This window comes from Cetorhinus maximus, chromosome 15, assembly GCF_964194155.1.
Source record: "Cetorhinus maximus chromosome 15, sCetMax3.hap1.1, whole genome shotgun sequence".
Taxonomy (NCBI): Eukaryota; Metazoa; Chordata; class Chondrichthyes; order Lamniformes; family Cetorhinidae; genus Cetorhinus; species Cetorhinus maximus.
In genome coordinates, this window is record NC_135893.1 from 103,758,169 (window position 1) to 103,782,973 (window position 24,805).

At 44.7% G+C, this 24,805-nt stretch overlaps 1 protein-coding gene across 1 annotated transcript in view; it reads left to right on the forward strand.

Moving 5' to 3' along the window:
• Positions 1–24,805, forward strand: part of LOC144691075 (bMERB domain-containing protein 1-like) — a 121,969-nt gene that overhangs the window by 37,935 nt on the left and 59,229 nt on the right. Inside the window, exon 2 of the mRNA XM_078559128.1 lies at positions 22,658–22,781. Coding sequence (XP_078415254.1) covers positions 22,658–22,781 — 124 coding nt within the window. The remainder of the gene's footprint in view (positions 1–22,657; positions 22,782–24,805) is intronic.

Here is a 24,805-nt window from a genome sequence, read left to right on the forward strand (position 1 = left end):
ATGATGATGATAAATACTATTTTGAAGGCGCCCCTGTCATTGGTCTATATTTTTAGAAACCTTGCCGCAGGCTGGATGAAATTGAGCAATGGGCCAAATCTGGTCCACGGGCCATAGGTTCCCCACCCAGGTCTAGAAGGTTGAAGTGTTCTTTTGCACGTTGGTTTGTGAAGGAGTTTGTGATTTATCTATGTTTGTAAATTCTTTTACGAGTGCAGGTTTTCTTTTTAATATGTAGTACTATTATCAATACAGATTCATCAGGAGTTTGCTCTTTATGGCTTTATTTAGCAGGAGCGGCAATTATTGCCAATATATTGCACTTTCATAAGAAAGTGTGTTGATTTTTTTGCGAGGAAAGATTAAAGGACTTGCTTTAATTATACTTCCTTATGGACTTATTTTTTAGTTCCGAGGTCTAATTTCCTCAAACTGTATGTTCCTTCGCACACATGAGGTCTTAGGACTTGCAATTGACATGCTGGGTTATCACCCAGGGGTAGGTTGGTGCTATTAATTCTTAGTATAATAGCTATTACAGTCTGGACATAGAATTTCATCAACCGTTATTGCTGTGCTCAAAAGGTGACATATCTTTGAATTTGCTGGGGGCAACTCCTGGATCATTGTCTGAATGGAAATTTCAAGCTTCAATGCATTGCAAATTAGTCCTATCCTGCCATCGACTTGAGAATTATTTTCATTTCATTTTTAAATGGAATTGTGCAAGAAAATGTGATTATAAAGCTTCTTGCTACTGAAGTTTCATTCTTCACGGGGCATTGCAATCAAATTGCGGTAGCTGAGCTTCCTTATATTCTTGCCCGAAGAAAGGAATGATCATGAAACTATAACCTCATTCCCTTTTCATCTTCTTGTTAGACCAGGAGAAAATAATGCAATGTGTTGTGTACTTCCTAATAGGACAGAATAATTATAATTCCTTGGCTTGTCAGTGTTTCGGTTCAGGTGGAAGTGGCCACTTTCTCAATTGAATTAAAACCCTGCAGCGTGCCAAATAATGCAGGGGAGTCATCTTCAAGTCTAGCAAATTCAGAATTTGTGCCAGGGTGAGTGATTATTCCTATTAATCATTTCAAACGTTTAGTCCTGAAGCTCAAATCAGTGAAAATATTCTGAGCCCTTCATCATAATATTGTTGATTGGATTTAAATTGTTTTTTTCATTCATTCGTGGGATGTGGGCTTCGCTGACTGGGCCAGCATTTATAGCCAATCCCTAGTTGCCCTTGAGAAGGTGGTGGTGAGCTGCCTTCTTGAACCTTTGTGGTCCATGTGGTGTAGGTACACCCACAGTGCTGTTAGGAAGGGAGTTCCAGGATTTTGACCCAGCGACAGTGAAGGAACGGCGATATATTTCCAAGTCAGGATGGTGAGTAGCTTGGAGGGCAACTTCCAGGTGATGGTGTTCCCATGCGTCTGCTGCCCTTGTCCTTCTAGATGGTAGCAGTTGTGGGTTTGGAATGTACTGTCTAAGGAGCCTTGGTGAGTTCCTGCAGTGCAGTGGATAGGAACATAGGAACAGGAGTAAGCCATTCAGCCCCTCTAGTCTGTTCCACCATTCAATGAGATCAAGGCTGATCTGTACCTAAACTCTAGCTTACCGCTTTCAGCCAATCAAATCCTTTAATTTTCTGAATCTCTCTCAATTAGATAACCCCATAATCTTCCATGCACAGAGGAATGCAACTCGTACTCATAATTTAATCCTTTTAGTTCTGTTATCATTCTTCTAAATTTTGCTGCACCTCTCCTGGGCTAATATATCCTTGCTGAGGTGCCCCTGATACATTACCCCAGATGTGGCCAAAGCAGAGTTTTAAACAATTGTAGCATAACTTCTGCCCCTTTGCATTCCAGCCCCATTGAGATGAAGACAAATGTTCCCTTAGTTTTTAACATTTTTTTATACCTGCCCAGTGGCTTTTTTGTGATTTCCGCACATCCCCAAAATCTCTGCTCCTCCACAGTTCTCATCACTTAGAAAGTGCTCTGACCCATCTCTGTTTGATGTGAAGCAGACGAGCTCACATTCCCCCACTCACTTAACCTATCAAAGTCCCTTTGCAGTTTTCATGCTCCCATCTATATTTCTTATAGCAAGATAGAAATTTAGAAACATTGATTCCTGAAGGTTGTTTGCCGACAATCAGATGTTTTGTGGGTTTAACATGAATCAGTAATTGTGATTTCCACTGGAAACAAAGGAAGCAAAAATATCAGGGACTAAAAATTCAGTGAGGCCTGTTTGCCGGCACAGTGACTGTGACATGCAGTTAACCCACGCCTGAACAAACTGCATGCTGTCTTCTAATTTTCATGATAGCGGTGTGCAGCTCAGCTCCCAGCATGCCGTTGACTGGCTGTAAGCTCTGCAGGAGGCCAAGATGTCCCTACGAGGCTCAACCCCTTAAAGCCATCCTGCATCTCTTAAAGGGGAGGCACATTTCAGATGCGGCAGTCACTGGAAGAGGTGCAGGAAGTGACCGTGTCCCAGGAAACATCAAAGAATGGCACAACACGGAGCAAGTGGGCTCTGAGGCTTTCAGATTCAGCACTTCAAGCCCTGGTTCAGGAGGGAAACAGAAAAAGAGATGTCCTGTATCCACAGGAGGCCAGGCCCTCCAAACAATAAGAAGGAGATAGCTACAGAGGTTAATGCAAATGGCGTCACCCCAAAGGACTTCGTTGCAGCGCTGGAAGAAGTTCAATGACCTCAAGAGAGTGGTTAAGCTCAATAATTACTTCTTCAATTGCCATATTCTACACACTGCATCACAAGTCTCACAAAACTGTTGAAAGCACCACACTTCCATCATTTACCCACCAACAATCTCTATCAACAGGAGCTTACACCTTATATTTAGAGCATTGCTGCACTGTCACACACTTACAACTGCTGCAAGCCTCATACCCACGTGGCACAGCTCCCACACACTGGCAGCTATTCAAATATGATAGGCACGTCACCCAAACACATAGCGCCACAGTCATTTCTGAGGACACAAATAACATACCAGAAATGTTGGGGAACACAAGGTTTAGTGAGAGGGAGGAACTGAAAGAAATCAGTATTAGTAGGGAAATGGTGTTGGGGAAATTGGTGGGATTGAAGGCCGATAAATCCCCAGGGCCTGATAATCTACATCCCAGAGTACTTAAGGAAGTGGCCCTAGAAATAAAGGATGTATTGATGGTCACCTTCCGAGATTCTATAGACTCTGAAACAGTTCCTACAGATTGGAGGATAGCTAATGTAACCCCACTATTCAAAAAGGGAGGTAGAGAGAAAACAGGGAACTATAGATCAGTCAGCCTGACGTCGGTAGTGGGGAAAATTCTAGAGTCCATTATAAAAGATTTAATAGCTGAGCACTTGGAAAACAGTGGCAGAATCGGACAGAGTCAGCATGGATTTATGAAAGGGAAATCATGCTTGACAAATCTACTGGAATTTTTCGAGGATGTAACTAGTAGAGTTGATGAGGGGGAGCCAGTGGATGTGGTTTATTTGGATTTTCAGAAGGCTTTCGACAAAGTCCCACATAAGAGATTGGCGTGTAAAATTAAAGAACATGGGATTGGGGGTAGTGTATTGAGATGGATAGAAAATTGGTTGGCAGACAGGAAACAAAGAGTAGGAATAAATGGGTCTTTTTCCAAATGGCAGGCAGTGACTGGTGGGGTACCGCAGGGATCGATGCTGGGACCCCAGCTATTCACAATATATATTAATGATTTAGATGAGGGAACAAAATGTAATATCTCCAAATTTGCAGATGACACAAAGCTGGGTGGGAGGGTGAGCTGTGAGGAGGATGCAGAGATGCTTCAGTGTGATTTGGACAAGCTGAGTGAATGGGCAAATGCATGGCAGATGCAGTATAATGTGGATAAATGTGAGGTTATCCACTTTGGTAGCAAAAACAGGAAGGCAGATTATTATCTGAATGGCTATAAATTGAGAGAGGGGAATGTACAAAGAGACCTGGGTGCCCTCGTACACCAGTCGCTGAAGTGCAGCAGGCGGTAAAGAAGGCAAATGGTATGTTGGACTTCATTGCCAGAGTATTCAAATACAGGAGCAGGGATGTCTTGCTGCAATTGTACAGGGCGTTGGTGAGACCACACATGGAATATTGTGTGCAGTTTTGGTCTCCTTATCTGAGGAAGGATGTTCTTGCTATAGAGGGAGTGCAGCGAAGGTTTACCTTTAAAGATTTCTTTGACTGACCTATTTACTGAGGACAGTTTCATCCCCATCCCCCAACCTGTCTCCTTTAAAACTGGAGGTGGTGTGGGTTCGAAGCTGGTTGGTGTTGGGTTTGAGAATTTTACAGTTTTTACCTTCCCATCTACCCCCCAGCCCACCCACCTTTGGGGGTTAAATTGCCCCACCATATTCCTGTTAGGAACAATTAATATAAAAATTAGAGAGGCTTTGCAAAAGCATTTGGAAGTGAGCAGATTTCTTCTAATTCATAATTACCAAATAGATGTATATAATCATAAAATCTTTCCATCCTTATTAATCTAGTTTTTGTGGATATATTTTTGGGAAAGGGCTTGCAAAAATGCAAAATCTAATAAACAGCAAAGATATCAAGTTTTGCTGATCCACAATTAGTTCGATATTAATGCCCTAGCTGCAACAATAAGTAGCTTTTTCATTACAACGGAATTCCTAATATCAACAATTCATGCAGGCCGCATTCCCTCTGGCAAAATACTATATATCACAAACAAACTGAGAAATTACTTCTAACAAAAACAATTTTACAAGTAGAGACTTTTAGCATCCAACAACTTTAACAGTGATGGAAACTTTATGACAACATATGTAAGCTGAACAGAATTCACTTCTATTTCAGATCTATTGTTGATCTATTGAAACTTTAGAACATTTTAAATGTCAAGGTGCACTCCCTTTGTTCCTGATGGGTCAGTGGATAAATGTATTATCAGGACAATACAGAGAATTTACAGCACAGCAACAGACTGTACGGACCAACATGCCTATGCCAGTATATATGCTTTACATGAGCCTCCTCTTGCCCTACTTCATTTAACCCTATCAGTAAATCCTTATATCCCTTTCCTCTCTCATATACTTAACTAGCTTCTCTTAAATGCATCAATGCTTTTTGCCTCAACTGCTCCTTGTGGTATTAAGTTCCACATTCTATTCACTCTCTGAATAAATAAGTTTCTCCTTAGTTCCTTATTAAATTTATTAGTGCCTATCTTATATTTATAACCCCTATTTTTGGTCTCCCTCACAAATGGAAACCATATTCTACCCTATCAAACCCCTTCATAATTTCAAAGATATTTATTAGATCACCTCTCAACCATCTTGTCTATTGAAAAAAACCCCAGCCAGATCGTTCTTTCCTGATGGTAATAAATTTGCTCTTCTGGTATCTTCTTTGCAGCTTCACCAGTGCCTGGATATCCATTTTGTAGTATGAATAGTATGGAATGGAACTGAGTCTCACTGTCTAGAGGTAAACATTACTTCCACTGGCACAGAGCTTTGAACATGGGAATGCATTTTGGAAATCAGACATACATTGAGGACTATATTGTGCCAGGAAACAATTTGGCCTGTGGTGTTTGTTCACACATTGTGTACTGTGCATTTTCTGTCAATACATAAATAAATTGCATCTGCACTTATTGCTTATAGTGCATGACTAGTTTAGCTGGTCATCACCAGGTCTGGTTAGATCACATCAGCACCTTGCTCTCCTCTGCCATCCAGAATCATCCTGGAATGTGAAGATAATCTCTGGCTTCTTCCTCTGTTAACAACCATTTCTTTAAATCCTCTCCCTTGCTTGCTCCAATCACCCTCACCTCCAACAAGGGCAAGGAACTCATGGACTTCTTTCTTGCTCAGATTGAGACCATTTGTTCAGCTGTCTTTGCAGCATTGCTTCCATCCCCTCGCCCAGTAAGCCAAGCTCCACATAAGGTTCCACCTGCCCTAGCCTTGATCCCACAACCTTCTCCGCTCCTGACCTCTCTGAGCTTCTGCTGTTCGTGCAATCTGCCTCCTGCTCTCTCGACCCTATTCCCATTAAACTGCCGACCACCCAACTCTCCTTCCTGTTCTCACATTGGTGATGGTAGACTCCCTGCTATTTGAGAATGCCCAAGCTGTAAGTGCCTTCACCTTCTCCTGTGGATCCTCTCATGACTTTAAACTCTGATGCAAGATTAAAATGGACGTCCACAGAACATATTGTTATTGGTAGCTGGGGGAACTTCTGCACTATCTCTGTTCTTCCTTTGGGCAAGTTGGGCGTTGTGGGTTTAATGGAGACATTCCTCAAAGCATGCTGAACTGAATTTCAATGTTTGCCTTCAAGTGGCCCCCATGTTATTTGATATTGTAAATGGTTTCATTTTCTCAGGTACGATCCCTATTCCTTTCAAATCTGCCACCATCACCCTTTTCCTCAAAAAAAGCACTATTCAACCCCCGATCCTGAAAATTATTGCCCCATCTCCAACCCCCCTTTCCTCTCCAAAGTCCTTGAATGTGTTGGTACCTCACAAATCCACGCTCATCTTTCCTGCAGCTCCATGTTTGAGCCTGTCCACTCAGATCTCCGCCTCTGTCACAGCACTGAAACAGTCCTCAGCAAAGTCACTAATGGCATCACCTGTGAGAAAAATGCATTATCTCTTCTCACCTTTCGTGACCTCTTTGACCCTTTAACTTGCTTGACCACATCATCCTCCTAAGTACCTTTCCTATATTGTCCAGATTAGTGGGACTGCCCTTTGACATTCCCACTTAACCTTACCACTGCCTTTGTGTTGTCCAATAGCCAGTCCTGGATGAACCAAAATTTCCTCCAATTAAACTTTGGAAAGATCCAAGTCATAGCCTTTGGTCCCCACCATTAGCTCTGTTCCCTACCCATCAACACCATCCCTCTACCTGGCAACTGTCCGAGGCTGAACCAGGCCCTTTGCAACTTTGGTGTTGCATTTGACCTAAGCTGAGCTGCTAAACCCAGCTCCTCTCTGTAACATCGCCTGACTCAGCCCACCCGCTGCTGAAACCCTCATCCATGCTTTTGATACATCTGGGCTTAACTATTCCAATGCTTTTCTGGCCATCCTCCCAGCTTCTGCCCTCCATAAACTTGAACTGAAACTTAAGCAATTATGTGATTAAGAAATTATTTTCTTTGAAGCTGTCCTGTTTACTTTAATGTTTATTTTGATGCTTTCAGATATGAAAACTTACAAGGCGAAATGGAGCAGCCCAATTCTATGTTCTTAGAATGCTTTGGGGCAAATACATTTTAAACAGAGGCCAGGATGGCGTCTCCTCTCTCTGCTGGCTGGAAGTGAAGGTTGAGTGCCTGATGGTTGTGAGTTCACAGCAAAAACTGTTCATGTTTTGATTCTAATTTTAACTACATTAGCAGATTCAGTGATTAAATGAGTAACCAGTAATGAGGAGTGGAATTCATTCAGTCAGGGTGTTCCTATGAGATGAGCTCAAATAGTGGTTGGAAGAGTGGAAAAATATGGCTTCAGCAATGAAAGTATTAGGGCAGAATTTTACAGACCGTCACGGTGGGGGGTGGGGCCATAACATGCGGTGAGCCGTTCAAAATCCATTGACTTTGGTGGGACTGTAAATTCTCACCGGCGTAAAATTCAGCCCTTAGTTTGCTGAATACAAGACTGACCAAGAACTTCGAAGGACTCCTTGGTTTTGGTTTCTCTGTAAATAAGTAGTGATGAATGTTTGGCGCTCAGATGCACTTCGCTTATTGAGAATTGGTTGGCAATGGTTGCCTTGATGAATGGACCCCCTGCGGAATGTGCTAATTAAGGGTAGAAAGCAGGACGAGCAAGGTACAGATAGCCCTAGTGGGGGTGGGGTGGGGGGAAGGAATCAAAAAAGGCTAAAAGGTAGAGATAAAACAATGGATGGAAATACATTTAAAAATAATGGTAGTAGGTGGGAAAAGAAAAATCTTTATAAATTATTGGAAAAAAAGAGGGGGGGGGGGCATTGGAAAGGGGGTGGGGATGGAGGAGAGAGTTCATGATCTAAAATTGTTGAACTCAATTTTCAGCCCGGAAGGCTGTAAAGTGCCTAATCGGAAGATGAGGTGCTGTTCCTCCAGTTTGCGTTGATCTTCACTGGAACCTAATTGTCACATTGTCTGGACTCATTCAGTTCAACAACTCCAGACCATGATGAGATGCCTGAGCTAACTCTTTGGAAGAAGGCTTGCCATATCATCTGCCCATCATGCACTTAAGAGGACAGTGGCGGGCCTTCCTCCCGACTGAGCACCCCAGGATACAATGTCCTCCCTGCCTAAAGCTGCCGGCCAGTCAGGAGTCTGCAGTTCTTGCACTCGGCAGTGCCACAGAGGGAGCCGTGGCTGCTGCTGGAACAACACCTCCTGGAGTCCCAAGATTGCGGAGTGATCCAGGAAAAGGGTAAACGACTAGACCTCCATTCATCTATAGAATTCCTCATGGTCAAGAAGCTGATGGTCCAAATGTGAAAGAGTTATATATGACTTTTATACACAGAATAAATAAAATATAAATGGTTAAAAAAAAACTCCAGACCATGAACTCTGCTCTCCATTTTGTATTTTTCTCCCCTGGCGCCAGTCTGTATCTTGTTCTTATGTTTTCAGACAGCACTGACCTTTACTTTGCTATTAACACCTACTCTGGACCAATGTTTTGTTCCTTTACTACCCCCATTCCCACTCTCTTTGCCTATTGCTCCACGATTGTAATTCCATCTCCCCCCCCTCCTTGAACCAACCCTGATCTTCCCTTTTTGCTGCACCTGGTCCCCCTTTTTCAATAGCACATTTATGGCGTGATGGTGGCATTGTGGTACTGTCACTGGGCTAGTATTCCAGCAGCTCAGGCCCGGTGGGCATGGGTTCAAATCCCACTGCGGTAGCTGGTGGAATTTAAATTTGATTAATAAATCTGGAATATAAAGCTGGTGCTCAGTAATGGTGAACATCTGTCTCAATAATGCCCTTAAATGCATCTGACTCCTGGGTAACAAATGCTGTCCTTGCCAGTGACACTCACATCCCATGTCAGAAAAACAATAACCCATCGCATTTCTGCTCTTGAGGGAGGAAGAGGGGTATAACATTGCAACGTGTCTCACAGATGCTGCCTGCACTCCTTGTTTTTAACCCTATTGTTTGGCAGCGGGTTGTTCTTTAGTAATAATTCTCCAGGCACAAAAAGGAAAGGGTCAACATTTCGAGCAGGTTAACCTGTGCTCCGGGAGTATTTTATTTTAAAAAGAGGTGGTTGGGTGGAGAGAGAGAGAGAGAGAGAGATGCCCTGGCAAATGGTTATAAAATGCGCACTCGCTCCTCCCTCTCTTCCCAGCTCCTTTAGCAAAGCGCTGACATCAGCGGGGAGGTGGGTGGCTCAGTGTGGATTGAGAGTGCGGGGAGGTGGGGGGGTGGAAAGCCCAGCACCACGATGGAGCTGAAGAGCTCGCCCGCTGCCTCTCTGGGCAGCAAGACATCGCCGAAGGGCTACGGGGCAGTGCAGGAGACCGAGTGGAGCCAAGTGGCCGGGGGCAAAGGCAAGTACCCTGACCCTCTCCCTCCCTCCCCACCCACCCACCCACCCCAACAAAGCTGCTGCCCTGGATCAGGCTCCCTTCGCTATCACTCCAGCTGTTTGCATCTGTTGTGGGGAGAGCAGGTTGTTGACACAGCGGCACCCTTAAGGTGGAGCAGCCGCCTGGTGGGCGCAAGGAAAATGCATGTTGCATATTCCGGGGAGTCTTATTTACCCGCTGTTCCTGCAGCATTCAGCCTCTGATCTCACCCGCCGACCGGGCCCTGGTTGCCAGAGATTGTTGTATTGTGTGTGTGTGTGTGTGTGTGTATGGGGGGGATATAATGTTACAGTACAGAACTGGTCCATCAAAGCGTGGGAATGGGGAATGAATGAAAGGAAAACAAAACCAGAATTACCTGGAAAAACTCAGCAGGTCCATCCGCAGTAGCTTTTAGCTTTTTGTTTTTATCCCCAATGAATGAAAGGAGCTCCTTGGAATGGCCACAGGCGCCTTTCAGAAACCAGCAGCATCATCCTAGATGCAGACTTGAAGCTGTTTTATTGCCGTGTGTAAATATGCAATTTAAATGCATTTGTTTTGATGGGTTATTATTATTCTTTTTTTTCTTTGAAACGACAAAGGATGGGGAGTACCTGCTTCATCTTTGGTTTGGCCAAAATGTTGGATTTCGTTGCGCCGGTTCTTTATTCGTCGTTTCCGCACATTAACCCCATTGAAGTCAAAACGACATGTGTGTTAAACATCGCTGCGAATACGGGCTAAACGCTCTGTTGCATGTGACACACAATATAAACCATGCGGTAGAAATCGGTTTTAGATTTAGGGGTTTGCTGATCACCAGTAAATAAACCTTTCCCTCAGGGGCGGAATAAAAATGCAATACCCATTGCAGTTAAAATGAAATAAAAAGGAACGAGAATAAAGCGCCGGAAACGTCCACCAGCATTTGGACAAGGGACAGGCAGGTTAATGTTTCGGGACTGTGTATTCCATGGTCCATAAGCAACACAACATGTTCAGGTGAGCATGGAAACTGAAATTACACACGCACTAATTCTAATAATTGAAAGGTACAAATGACTCTCCAATATCCTGATCACATTATGTAATAGTAAAGCGGCCAAACCGTTCAGCAGCTTTGCATGAGTCTGAGGCATACCTGAGTCAACAATTATCAGCCCCCCTCCATTTAAAATGCTGGCACACTTCATGAATAATCCAACTGCACAGTCAGATCCCTGAAGGGATTGGTGTAACCCGGGGCACAATACAGACATGAAATAAAATATGAACCAGACTACAGTTCATTGAAGATGTGCTGTTGTTAAATAGGGCGATTCTTGATGGAACAATAATAGAGTTTTACTTTAAGAGGGTATTGTTTTCAAACGGTTTGTATTTAATAGAACAATAAATTACTTTGCATGCAGTCAAACACTGCCTATTTAAAATGGCCAGCTCGAATGATTCCACATCCTCCAGGTACACAGTATAATAGAAATACAGTGAGGAAGTACTTGATATCTCAATTTCACAAATAGCCATTGTGTTTATTTACATTAAATGGAATATTATGCAAGTTTATTTTCTTTAAAACGGGGATATGTCTTGCATTGCTTACACCGGTTAGTGGGTTTACATTAGATGGATTCCTTTGCAACTTTCTCAAAAACCCATTGGAATAAAATTAAGTGCAAAGCCTTAAATCTGGTGTGTGGTAGATCTCTAACAATGTATTATATTTGCCTCAGATGATTTTATTTGCATGTCCCTATCTGCATAGCTTAATTACAGTAGAATAATTTTAAGAGCAGGTGTTTTTCATCACTCAGTTCTCTTAAGTAGTCCGTAGTGTTAGACAATGCTGTGTGTTGTGACTGGCAATGATCAATTGTTTTATGTTTTCGGTCTGGATCGAATGAAAAATTCTAGTCAAGTATCATTTTGGAACATGATGTGCATAGACCTTTTAGGTTTTTAATATAGTTTTATCTCAGATGAAAATTCTCTTCCTTTTAATATTTTGAATGTAAAAAGCACATTTTGCCATCTGAATATTTGAACAGAAGAATAGAAATGTTGAACGTTCACAGCACAGAAGGCATCCATTTGTGCTGAAGAGTTATCCAGCCAAATCTCACTTCCCAGCTGTTGGTCCCTAACCCAGAAGATTATAAGCTTTCAAATGCATAGCCGTTTTTTAAAAAAACACGATGATGATTCCTGCCTCTACCATCCTGTCAGGCAGCGAATTCCAGATTCCAACCAGCCTCTTGGCATTCAAAATACCAATCGCTGGGAAGTGGGGTTTGGCTGGATAACTCTTCAGCACAAATGGATTCCTTCTGTGCTGTGAACGTTCAACATTTCCATTTTTCTGTTCAAATATTCAGATGGCAAAATGTGCTTTTTACATTCAAAGTACTGAGGATAATCTTTCTGAAGGAGGCTGGTTAGCTCAGTTGGCCGGATGACTTGCATGTGGTGCAGAATAATGCCTAAGGCACGGGCTGGCTTCCTGTTCCAGCTGAGATAAACTTGGGACCTGCCTCCTTACCCCGTCCCTGAGAGTGGGAGGCAATGGTAAACCACTGACGAGAAAAATGGCCCAGGCTGAGGTGTGGGAGGATAATGAGCCAAGGACCTGCCTTAGGACAGAGAACTCGGTGAAATGGAATCTTTCATAAAAGATTTTTAATGTAAATTTATATATAATTGACAACAGAAAATCAGTAACAAAGCTGAGGAACATATTTACATGATCTGCTTAAATCATTAAAGGCTTCTGTGTCGGCCCTCACACGGCTGCGCAGAAGGTTCAGGTCCCACTTCTAAGACTTGAGTACAGAAATCGAAGATAGCTCTCTGGGCCAGCGCTGACCAATGGTCCCTCTAAACTGCAGCAACCCAAAGGGCCTCAACACAGGCCGATCACAAGTTGGCCCTTTTATATTATTGTTAAGTTAAAAGTTAAAAGTGCTGCACACTTAAACGGATTGCCTGCGCACTCTGAAAAATATTGGAGGGAATGTTGGTACTGAGGGGGTGCTGCATTGTCAGAGGTGCCATCTTTCAAGTGAGATATTAATCCGAGGCTCAGCCTGCTCTTCCAGGCGGATGTAAAAAGATTCTATGGTGCTATTTCTAAGAAGAAGCGGAGGAATTAACCCTGGGGCAGAATTTTCTGGATGGCAGGGGCAGAGGGGAGGCGGAGCGGGAGTGGGCGCGGACCTGATCACCGCTCGCGATCGGGTCCCCGCCGCCATTTTACGCGGGCGGGCCAATTAAGGCCTGCTCAGCGTATTCACGACTCTTGTGCATAGCGGGAGTGGGCGGGCGGCGGTGGGCGCGCTCAGCCTGCCGGGTCCAATGGCGACCCGGGGGCCTGTATAAGGAAAGGCCGGGCGCCCTTGTAAATGCTGCTCACAATGGCTGGGCAAAGGGCTCTGCAGAGGGGCAACGGAGGTTATTCAAGTCCTGAGGGCAAGCCATCGGGGCAGGCCAGGCCGGAGGGTAGGCCATCGGGGCAGGCCAGGCCGGAGAGTAGGCCATCGGGGCAGGCCAGGCCGGAGGATAGGCCATCGGGGCAGGCCAGGCCGGAGGGAAGGCCATCGGGGCAGGCCAGGCCGGAGGGTTGGGCGGGGGGCCAGTGTGCCCCTTGTTTTTTAGGTGACTGCCTTGTTGCCCTCCTCGAGGAGGTGGCAGCACGGTGGGAGGTGCTGGTTCCCCAGGACGGGAGGAGGAGGCCCCCCCCACATGATGAAACGTGCCTGGGAGGAGGTGGCGGGGGTGGTGAGCTCCTGTGACGTGGTGCGGTTCACCTGGATCCAGTGTCGCAAGTGCTTCAGCGACTTGTTGCGCTCTGGCAGGGGTGAGAACCATGTTGGCATCAGTCATTTAACCCAGCAGGTCGGCTTACCCCCTGCTGCCCACCCCCCCAAGTCTGAGTGTAGGGACTGCATTGAATCATTGACGGCATGTGTCTCTTGTTGGGTGGGTCAGCAGATATTGCCCATGCCGAGGTCACCCTGAGAGGATGGTGAACAGATGGGTTCTGCGCCTGCAGCATGTGTTACACTGAGTCCCACGTGACTGTTTTGGGGGCAACCTGGAGGAGCTGCACCTGGGCGCAGTGCTGGAACTCCAGGACATGTCAAAGTCAGGGTGATGAGATGCTGGGAGGGGAGCTTCAAGGTGGCGTTGGCATCGATCGATCTGCTGTTCGCTGCGCTCCACATGCTTGCGTCTCCTTGCTATGGAAGGATATACTGTGTGGTGCCTAATGTGATGTAGGCAGCATATGGCCAAGGGGGTGGTTGGGGGTGGGGAGCAAGCCTGGCATCTTTGTCTGAGTGTTCGGTAGCAGTGGGGTGAGGAGACACTGGAGCCCTGATATGTCCCACTCTGGTTGGGGTGGGCCGTGCGTGAAGAGAGTCCAGGTGCAAGTAGTACTAATCAATGCTCGTCTCTCCTTTTCAGGAGAAGAATGTTCATAACGCGGCCGAGCGGGTGAGGACTGGCAGTGGCCAGGTGCAGTTAGCCATTCTCAGCCGGTTTGAGCAGGAGGCCCTAGATTTGGAGAGGCGCCATGCACCCCAGGTTCACTGGTGTCGGTGAGTCTGGGGTGCCAAGGGCAGGTATTTATGCCCAGCACTGAGGTCAGCATTGTTCTGCCAACAGCCATGGCAGTGCTGAATGTTCAGTGATTGAAGTTTGCAACATGGCTTGACCATTGCTTATGGAAGGATAAGCGCATAATGATCCGGGGGACAGGGGTGCACTTTATCATTGTCCCCACGTTAACTTTCAGCATCAGCGGAGCAGGGCTGGGAGGAGGAGCAGCAGAGGCCCCCTCTCACACCTGAGGGCCCTGAAGTCTCACCAGCGTCACACCATCTCTGCCAGGCAGGCACCAGCGCAGATAATAGCACCTCAGTGGGAGTTAGAACATCGGCTGGTGTCCCGGGGCACAGTGGTGAGGGCACTTCACACTCGCTGGAGGAGCTGGAAAAGACAGAGAGTGCCCATGGCGCCAGCAGTCGGAGGACTGCAGGGGACCAGGCACATGCTCAGTCAATGCCTGATGATGCGCCTCTGGAGTCGTCCGCGATGCAGCAAATGCAGGAAATGCAGCCGGGTGTGGGGGAGCATCTCGGGGAGATACATGAAGCTATGCTTGGCTTGGTGTCTGTGGTGCAGGAGTCTACGCGGACGATCGCTGAAGCAATGAGCCACATGTCTGAGAGTGGCGATTCTCATGGAGAAGGTCCTCCAAAAGACTTTCCTGGGGATGCGCTCGGACCAGCAAGCCCTCACATTGGCATTGACCTCCGCTGGTCAGTGCCAGTGTGGGAGATGGTCTGGGCACCAAGTTTCCCAGCTCGGTGCCCATCCATCCACGGTGAGCAGGGAGGTCCGAAGCGACTTCACGTCGGCGCAGCAGCTGCCTGTCGTCTCTGTGGGCACCTCTCTGGGCACTCCAGATGAGGGCATCAGCTCCTCTGGCCCTATCCCAATGACCATATCATCCAATGAGGCTGCGATGGCTGGGGAGGTGCCAGCTGTGGAGCTGGCAGCTCCCTCCCAGGCGGGGCCAGCACAGGCTCCACGGGCTAGAGGACGACCACCAAGGTCATCGAGGCCAACAGGAGAGCAGAGTCAGCAGGCTGGCTCAGATGCCACTCCCAGCGATGGGGCAGCACCAAGACTTAGCACCCGAAAACGTAAACATAAGGCACCTTAGGCACACCACGGGTTTATCACTGGTGCTTTTGTGTTGGCCCGAAATGAGGTGTTTATGATTTGCTTTGAATTGGAACACCCTTGCATTTTGTTTCATTAAGTTTCTTTGCCTGTGCTATTAAATTCAGACATGTGACTATGGCTGAATTCTTCTGCCTGTGTATGGTTTCCAAAAATGTTAGGAGTGTTTTGTGGGACATAGAGCTTTATTAACAAGGCCCTTATTTACTGTTCCTAACCTGGAAGATTTGGCACTTAGGTATCGAGTATGGAGCCTACAGCCCAGGCTTGTCCTGGAGGTCTATCTGTGTTGTGCTAGCTGAAGGTTCGTTGGATTAAAGCCTCCCAGGTGTCCCTGCCTCCCTGGAGTATGCCCGGGTCAGCATCTACCCCCTCAGCATTTCTTGTGCGTGCTCATCCTCGGACTCACTGCTGGACTCATCGTGTGCAGCCACAGCCACTGCGTCGACATCTTCATCATCCACAGCGTCCCCCCTTTCCAGCACAAGATTGTGGAGAGCGCAGCATGCAACCACTATCAGCGACACACAATCTGGGGGGTACTGGAGTGCATCCCCTGAGCGGTCCAGGCATCGGAAGCACATCTTGAGAAGACCGATGGTTCTCTCCACCACAGCCCTTGTGGAGACGTGGCTCCTATTGTACCGCTGCTCAGCTTCTGTTCTTGGATGGCGGAGAGGTGTCATGAGCTACCTTCTGAGGGGATAGCCCTTGTCACCCAGCAGCCATCCATCCAGCCGGGCTGGAGCACTGAAGAGCCTCGGCACCTGGGAGTGTCTGAGGATGTAGGCGTTGTGGGATCTGCCTGGGTACCTTGCACAGACTTGTAGAATCTGCATCCTGTGGTCACACACTATCTGCACGTTCATGGGGTGGAAGCCCTTCCTGTTGACGAAGGCACCGGGCTCACCTGCTGGCGCCTTGATGGCCACATGTGTACAGTCTATAGCACCCTGGACACGGGGGAAGCCAGCAATGGCCGCGAAGCCTCTGGCTCACTGTGTCTGGCTTGCCTGGTCCCAGCGGAAGTGGATGAAGGTCAATGCCCACCTGAACAGAGCATCTGTAACCTGCTTGACACAGATGTGGGCAGCTGATTGGGAGACACCGCAAAGATCACCCACTGACCCCTGGAAGGAGCCAGAGGCATAGAAGTTGAGGGCAGCTGTGACCTTTAGAGCCACTGGCGAGGGGTGTCCACCCACACAATTCACGGAGATCTCAGGCCCAATCATCTGACAGATACAGTTGACTGTCTCCCTTGAGAGACTGAGTCTCCTTCGGCACTGCACCTCAGACATATTGGGGTAGCTGCTTCGCCGCCTGTATACCCTGGCAGCAGGATAGTGGCATCTTCTGTGACCCCTCCCACTTTGTCTACCCCTTGGCCCTGTGCCCCTTGTACATGCACCTGTCCTCCCAAAGGTGGCTCTCCTGGAGGCTGAATGTGCACTCCTGGCCTCCTCCCCCTTCTAGCCCTCCCTTCCTCCACAGAGGAGGTGCCTCCAGTGGACAGATCAGCTCCCATTCCCAGGCTAAGGGAAGGCTTCCTGAAACCTGCAGGCCCAAAAAAGATTCCTCACTGCAGAGTGCAGAACTGGAGGTTGAGTCCTGACAAAGCAGCTGGGATGCGTTTTGAAGTATTGCAGATCACACAGGCAAGTTTCAATAACTTTGAAACATCAATATTTGACACAGCACACTCGCGACCCCACTGAACCCTCTTATCCCGCATGTGGATGAGGTTTATACAAATGTGTCCTACCTGCCTACTCGTTGCACCCGTGCGCCGACCCGAAGATCGCACAGGCGCCGAAAAATCCGTGTCGATTGGTGAGTCAAGGGCCTTAAGTGGCCGGTTAATTAATGGTGGGCGCGCAGCGGAGATCATCGCGCATCCACCCAACAACATATCGCGATGGCGCGCGGTGAGGTTGGAACGCTCGCTCGATGTCACCGCGCCTCATTCTACGCGCGGACGTGTGGGGCCCGGCCCTGCACGCCAATCGGAAAATTCAGCCCCTGGCATCCTAACCAATACTTAACCGTCAACCACCATCACCAGGAGAGATTATCCAACCATTATCTCATTGCTGAAAAGTACTTTGTGGCATTCCGAGGTTTTGAAAGGTGCAAGTCTTTCTTTGCTGATGACATTTGTTATACCCCTCCATCAATGATAACATATATAAAAGCAAAACTGGAATATTACCAACAGCTAGCTGGTGGTTTTAACCTATCTTCTGAACAATTGTTTTCATTGTTTCTAACAAGGGCATCAATTTACATTAGCAGCGTCTGAGTTGTCCTACCCAGTAAGAAGCCACAGTACATCACAGTACACAGTTATGTGATGAATCAGGCAAAGTACCTTTATTACTTGAAAAAGTAGCTGAATGGTCACTTCTAGTAGAGCTGTTAAGAAAATATGTTTTCTTGAGCATGCAGCTTGCTGTGGAGCAACATATCCATAAGGTACACACTTCTTATGACAGGTATTAATGTCAGAGAAACTCCCAAGCCTGGTTGTGAAGAAAACACTGAGATTAGGATGCTTTGTTAGAGACTGTTTATTGCTCACCACAGAGCTTACTTCTCCACTCCAACACAATCTCTCCCAGTGCTGGCTGACTCTTCTTTATATACATATCTGAGTATAATTAGCTAATCTATACCCAACACATTCACCTTATTACCGTAAACTACTGGGTATTTAACATCCATCAATAGAACCTATTAGATACTAACAAGTAATAACCTGGATTTAGGAATACGGGGCATAATTTCAATATTTGCAGCTGACACAAAACTGGGAAATGTATTAAATGGTGAGGAGGATAGTAACAGACTTCAGGAGGACACAAACACACTGGTGAAATGAGAAGACACATGACATGTGAAATTTAATGCAAACAAGTGTGAAGGGATTCATTTTGGTAGGAAGAATGAGGCGAGGTAATATAAACTCAATGGTACAATTCTAAAGGGAGTATAGGTACAGAGAGAACTGGTGAACAGATCATTGAAGGTGACAGGAGATATTAAAAATGCAGAGGATTTTGATTTTATAAATAGCATGATGAAGTGCAACAGCAAAGAAGTTAAACTGAACTGGCCCGAGCTGGAGTGCTGTGGCCAATTCTAGGCCATACTTTAGGAAGTGCAGACTCGATGGTCTGAATGGCATCCTTCTGCCCTGTAAAGATTCTGTGAAAATGAAGCTTAAATTTAACCAAGACAAGTTTTGAAGAGCTGAGGAGTAATTTGAGCACAGTAAACTGGGCTGAGCTGTTATTAGGTAAGCTTATGGACAAACAGTGGAAAGTATTCAAAGAGGGGTTTGGTTAAATACAAAACTGGCACATATCTTGAAAAGGCAAAAGCTCCATTTGTATAGTTAAGTAACCATGCTCAAAAACGGAGGTGAGAGACAGTAACAAGCTAAAAGAAAAGGCAAGTTTTTATTTTTTATTATTCATTCATGGGATGTGGGCTTTGCTGGCTGGGCCAACATTTACTGCCCTCCCTAGTTGCCCTTGAGAAGGTGGTGATGAGCTGCAGTCTATGTGGTGTAGGTACACCCACAGTACTGCTAGGAAGGGAGTTCCAGGATTTTGACCCAGTGACAGTGAAGGGTCGGCGATATATTTCCAAGTCAAATTTAAATAGCAAGCCAGCAAGTTTACCACAGCACCCACTCAGCAGTGGAATTCCAAAGGCTTTCCTCCACCCTTGGTTACTAGAAACAGCAAACCTCTGCTAACGCAGCTGGAGGCTTCCCCAAAGCTGTTTTACATGGTCCTTTAGATCTATATGGCCCCGCAACATAGCCTTCCATTCTCTTTATATATGTTTCTCTTTCTTTTCCCATATTATAAAAATCTTTCATGTTGCCAATATGGTCAGTACCTTTGGAAAAAATAAACACACTGCTTGGCTTTGCTTATCTTGTTAGTTGTAAACATCCTATCATCCCTTTGAGACCTAAACAGCCCCTTTATGTATCAAAAAAAAAATCAAATTTCCTTCCCACCCATATGCTAAGATCTGGTCCATGTTTACTCATTAGCATTTCAAATGCCTTTTACCCCTAACTTCTTTTGATAATTTCAAGTTTGCAGTCTGTCTGACTCTCATTCAATTAAATCACACAGACAGAACCATACACACTCACACTCATAAACCTACTTTACAATAAACCACAATAATATATTGGGAAAATATGTTAGTTTTATGATGTACAACACAAAGAACATGTATTTATTTGCACAAAATTTTAAAATATTTTGAGCCATTGATCAGCATGCTTTTTCTTTACCCTCATCTTTGGGTCATTTCCATACAATCAGAGCAGGAATTTCTTCTGTATGTGTTGCTTTGTGACAGTACAACAATAAAAGGCAGAGAAACAGTAAACAGTGGTGGTTTGTTTCATCTACTTGGAACTTGCCTTTAATTGGAACCTCTAATTCTGTTTTTGACTCATTTTGTCAATCAAAGTTAGAACAAACCCTACTTCACATGCATAGGCACGATGGAAACTTTCCAGTTCTTTATCTCTATTAAGATGTGTTGGTTTCTCACACTAAGAATTATCCATGATTTCTCTGGTTACCAAAATGGGATTTTTGGATTTATCATTAAATGACGTGTTATTACTTATATATTGTGTTGATCACGTTGAACTTATGAAATTCTACCTCTGTGTTGCAGAGGCTTATTTAATTGCATTACCTCGATATTACAAACTCCACGAATATCCAATACATTGTCAAAGATATTATTTATTTCTTCCCTTATACATCTTGGCAACCACGAGTGCATTTATAAGGTTGTATCTGTATTTTAGTTTTTGCGTGTTTCCTATTTTTTGAGTACTTGGCTTGATTTCTATTAACAGTCTGCTCCACATATGAGCTTTATATAAAACAATATATTTAGATTTCAGAATCAACAAACTTAGAATTCAACTGAAAAGCGATAATGATTTTATATTCCAAATAAAATGTTAACAATTTCTAGGCTGATATGTTAAAATATATTTTATAATCAAAGAATATCTTTATATAATATTGCCCATTATGTTAATGTAGAATTTGCTTTTAACATGCTCAATTATTTAATTAGTATTAAAATGAGGAGACACAAAATACCTCATTTAGCCTTTAATTGATAACACCTTTTATGTGTAATGTTTTTGAGCTTCTCATTTTATTTAATACCCTCTTTGTTTTGTGCACAGTGTTTCCGGTTAGCATTTCCACTTGAGAAGGCTATTTAAACCACGTGTATTCTCTGTATACCTTTTATCACAAGAGCTGCTTTTCTCTGCTCAAGTTCAAAAGACTGATGAGTTGGATGGAAAGAAATGGCTGACTAGCATCTGTATTATCTTCCCATAACTTCAGGATATCTCAAAGGGCTTTGCTTCCAATTAATTACTTTTGAAGTCTACTCACTGTTGTTTTATACACAAACGCCATAGACAATGTTGCACACAGCCAGATCCCACGGACAAGAAGTAAACAAATATTTTATTTTGGTTGTATTGGTCGAGGGAGAAATGTGGCCCAGGCCATCAGGACAATTGCTGTTCCTCTTCAAACAGTTACATGAGAAATGTTGGACAAAGCTTTCTGAGACCCGACGCCACCAGTGGGGCCATCAAAGTGGTGATGATTCCTCAGGAAGTGGGCAGGTTTCCTTTGATCTTCTGTCCACTACATTTGTGAACAGATGCCATTTGGGAAGCCCTTCAGAGAATTTTACCTTTGATGTCCACCTGAAGATGAAAGATGAAAGCCTCTCATTAAACATCTCATCCAAGTAGGGGACCTGAAACAAAGCAGCACTCCCTCGGTACGGCCTAGTTTGTGTGTACAAGACCTGGATTGGGACTCAAATTTTCTGCCTGAGACCAGGTGCTATTAACTCAGGCCAATTGATGTTGAACACCCAAGCACAGGAATGCAAATTCTCAAATTTTATAGATCGAGTTGCAGTTCAGAGGAGTTTTAGAAATGTCACAATTCAAGAAATTAGTCGTTATCAGCTCAGTTAAACCCTTTCCACAGTGGCCCAGATTTTTCTGCAATGGTGGAAATGTTGCTGGTCTTATTGCTAACTTTTGCTGGTTTTGTAATTATAATTAAGAGCTGAAGTGTTGACATACTGACCACCATATGGTGGGGTTGTAGGGACGGGGGAGGGGGGAAGTAGGTAAGGTGGGGTGGTCTCGGTGAATGGAAGTATAACTTCTTAAATAAACTTTTATTAAACACTGAGGTCATACTGAAACACTCGTGATTTAAAGAAAGATTTAAAACAGAAACAGACTCTAAATTTTACTAAGTAAGCCAAATGTAAACTAAATAAATGACTAAACACCATAAAAACCATTTTGATTCCTTTGTGATTTGAGGCAGATGAAACATTCTCAGGGAAGTCACCATCACAAGATTGTTCGAGTAAAACATAAGTAGCACCGTGGAGTGCAATTTAATTTTGCCTCTTGATTTAGCATACTGATCAAATAGGGAGCAAGATGTCACATCACTGCTCTTACCTTCATATCTAAGTGGCTCTGTCCCAACCTTGAGCTACACTGTACACACCATAGGATCCTGGTTGCTTCTCCCTCATAGAGAACCAGGATGCTATTGACTATCTCTCGGAAAATCAGCAAAAATTGGGTCGATGAGGAAACCAATTGACCCTCCTCTCGGTAGCAGAAGAGCATGGCCTGGAAAGGATTCTAACAAGGACTTAAAAAAAAAAAGTCCTTCCTCGATATCCTTGAGAAAATAACTTTAAATCATTCATGCAGAAACTACTCTCTATGCATACAGAGTGGGGTGAATCTGGTACCTGCGCTGTAAAGGCAGCATTATAGACTTCAAGTGGATTCAAGTTACATATGAATTGTGGTCCCTTAACTTGGAATTTCAGCCTTCATTTATAAGCAATTTGAGAACCTAATTTATAACGTAACAGCACAAGAAAACGACTGCCTCAATCTAATAGTGATTTATATTGCTCAAACCGCTCGGAATTAATTCAGAGAAGGAAATGTCATGTTTGCAGCTTAATATATGCCCGTTGGTGAAACTGTTAAGATTTGGTGTCAGTCAACATTAGTGAAGTAGTGGCTCATGACACATGCAATAAAGCTTGTTTTGATTGATGGGAATGAACAGAGCTCGTGATTTTTTTTCAATTTATTTACTGCGACTTCACAATGTGTCTTCACTTACAGATCAGCTTGACATCATCTCAATGGCCGACTTGACCATGACACCTGACGAAATTGAAATGGAGATGGCGCGAATCCAACAGCTTCGAGAGGTGTTGGTCAGGCGGGAATCAGAGCTCCGATTTATGTGGGTATTTGGGACATTTAATTCACTGTAAAACCATGTAAACGACTGGCTGTGTTATTTCTCCAGGTCAAATATAGCATTCAGTGCACGACGTTTTAAAAGCAAGGTGCGTTAATGAATATCGCCATGCAGCCTCTTCCTTATACTTCATTTAAAGATTTTACTCTTTTACATCCACAAAACAGCATTTTAAACAGACATGTAAAATATAGTGGAATCGTGCAGTGTTTCCTGCATCGAGATGCTATACCATGAAATGCTGGAACATAGGGTCACCCCTGTAATACATGGGGCTGAATTTTCCGTTCGTCAGGCGGGTGGAGCTGACCCAAGCGCGGGTCGCGCCGCCATTTTGCGCGGGCGGGCCAATTAAGGCCCGCCCAGCGTGACGTCCGGCGGGAAGCACTATGCACTCCCTGTGCGGGCGGGGGGAAGAGAATCTCTAAAATCGAGAGTGCGCTCTTTCGCGCATGCGCATGAAAGAGCGCACTCATCTCCCTGAGGCTAAGTGCAGCCTCAGGGAGATCGGCTCTACTTTCAACAATATTAAAAATAGAGAAAAAAAATTCCCTCACATGTCCCGTCATGTGACAATGTCACATGAGTGGGACATGTTCATAATATACATATCAACTTTATTACAATGTTTAAAACCCTGCATGAAACCTCATCCTGCCGCTGGATGAGGTTTCATGTTTTTCTATTGCTCGCCAGGGCTCCTGGCCGACCTGCCAACCTTAAGGTTGGACAGGCAGGTCCTTTAATTGTATAATTGATCCTGTCAATGGCCTCAGTTGGCCATTGACAGGTCGGCGGGTGCACAGATGATTTTGCTGCACCCCCGCCTTCCTGAAAATTTAAATGGGTCATTGGCCCCGCCCCCTGCTCGCCGACAGTAAAATCCTGCCCCTAGAGTGGAATTTTACAGCCCCTCCCGCCGGTGGTATTTTCCGGTTCCACCGAAGTCGATGGACTTTTGAACAGCTCACCACGTTTTCCGGTCCCACCCCCACTGCGATGGGCCTGTAAAATTCCACCCATCCTGTGTGACACACTCAGCACTGAATGGAGCCCAGGCATTGCCCTTAAAGAAAACTAAGGAAAATAAATTGAGTGTTGAATGTGATGAAATGTTCCAAAACTTACTTTTAAAAAATAAATGTTCAAACAAATAAGCAAAAGGTATTTAGATGTGCTGTTTAAACGTAGTTACTCCGCTGCATAATGTCTCATACGTCTCAGAATAAGGGGCAGGCCACTTAGGACTGAGTTGAGGGTGAATTTCTTCACTCAGAGCGTGGTGAATCTTTGGACTTCTCTGCTCCAGAGGGCTGTAGTGGAGGCTGAATCTGTTGAGTATGTTCAAGACTGAGATCGATATTTTCCTACATATTAAAAACATCAAGGGATACGGGGATAGTGCAGGACAATGGTGTTGAAGCAGAAGATCACCCGCGATCTCGTTGAATGACGGAGTGGATTCAAAGGGCTGAATGGCCTACTCCTGCTCCTATTTCTTATGTTCTCAGACCAAATAATGATCTTTATTCTGACTGAAGTAGCTAAGTTTAACATCGATGGATTTTTACCTCATCAGTAATGAACGTGTTTACATATAGTTCGAAATCAGCTTCATATTTGGCTACTTAGAAATTCAGCCATCGAAAGTGCACAGATTTTTTCATTTTGGTTGAAAGAAAAAGTAAGAACAGATTTTAGCAGATTTTAATATGGAACAAATTGTACGTGTAAGTTATACGTATAAACCTAGGCTTATTTAGTTATCATAAATAGTATCATATAGTAGAATAAAGCTTCTGTTTATATGGAGAGGAATTTGATAGACATTCGTAGAGGAACATCATTCTCAATAATTTCAAGACCACTGTTAGAGTGTTTACTTCATTGATGAGTATTTTATTGACTGAAAATATTAATTGGCAGAAATGACACAATCATAGGATTTATATTCTCTGTCAGCGCTGACAAAGCAGAAAATTCAGATACTAATCTTGAGTAACAAA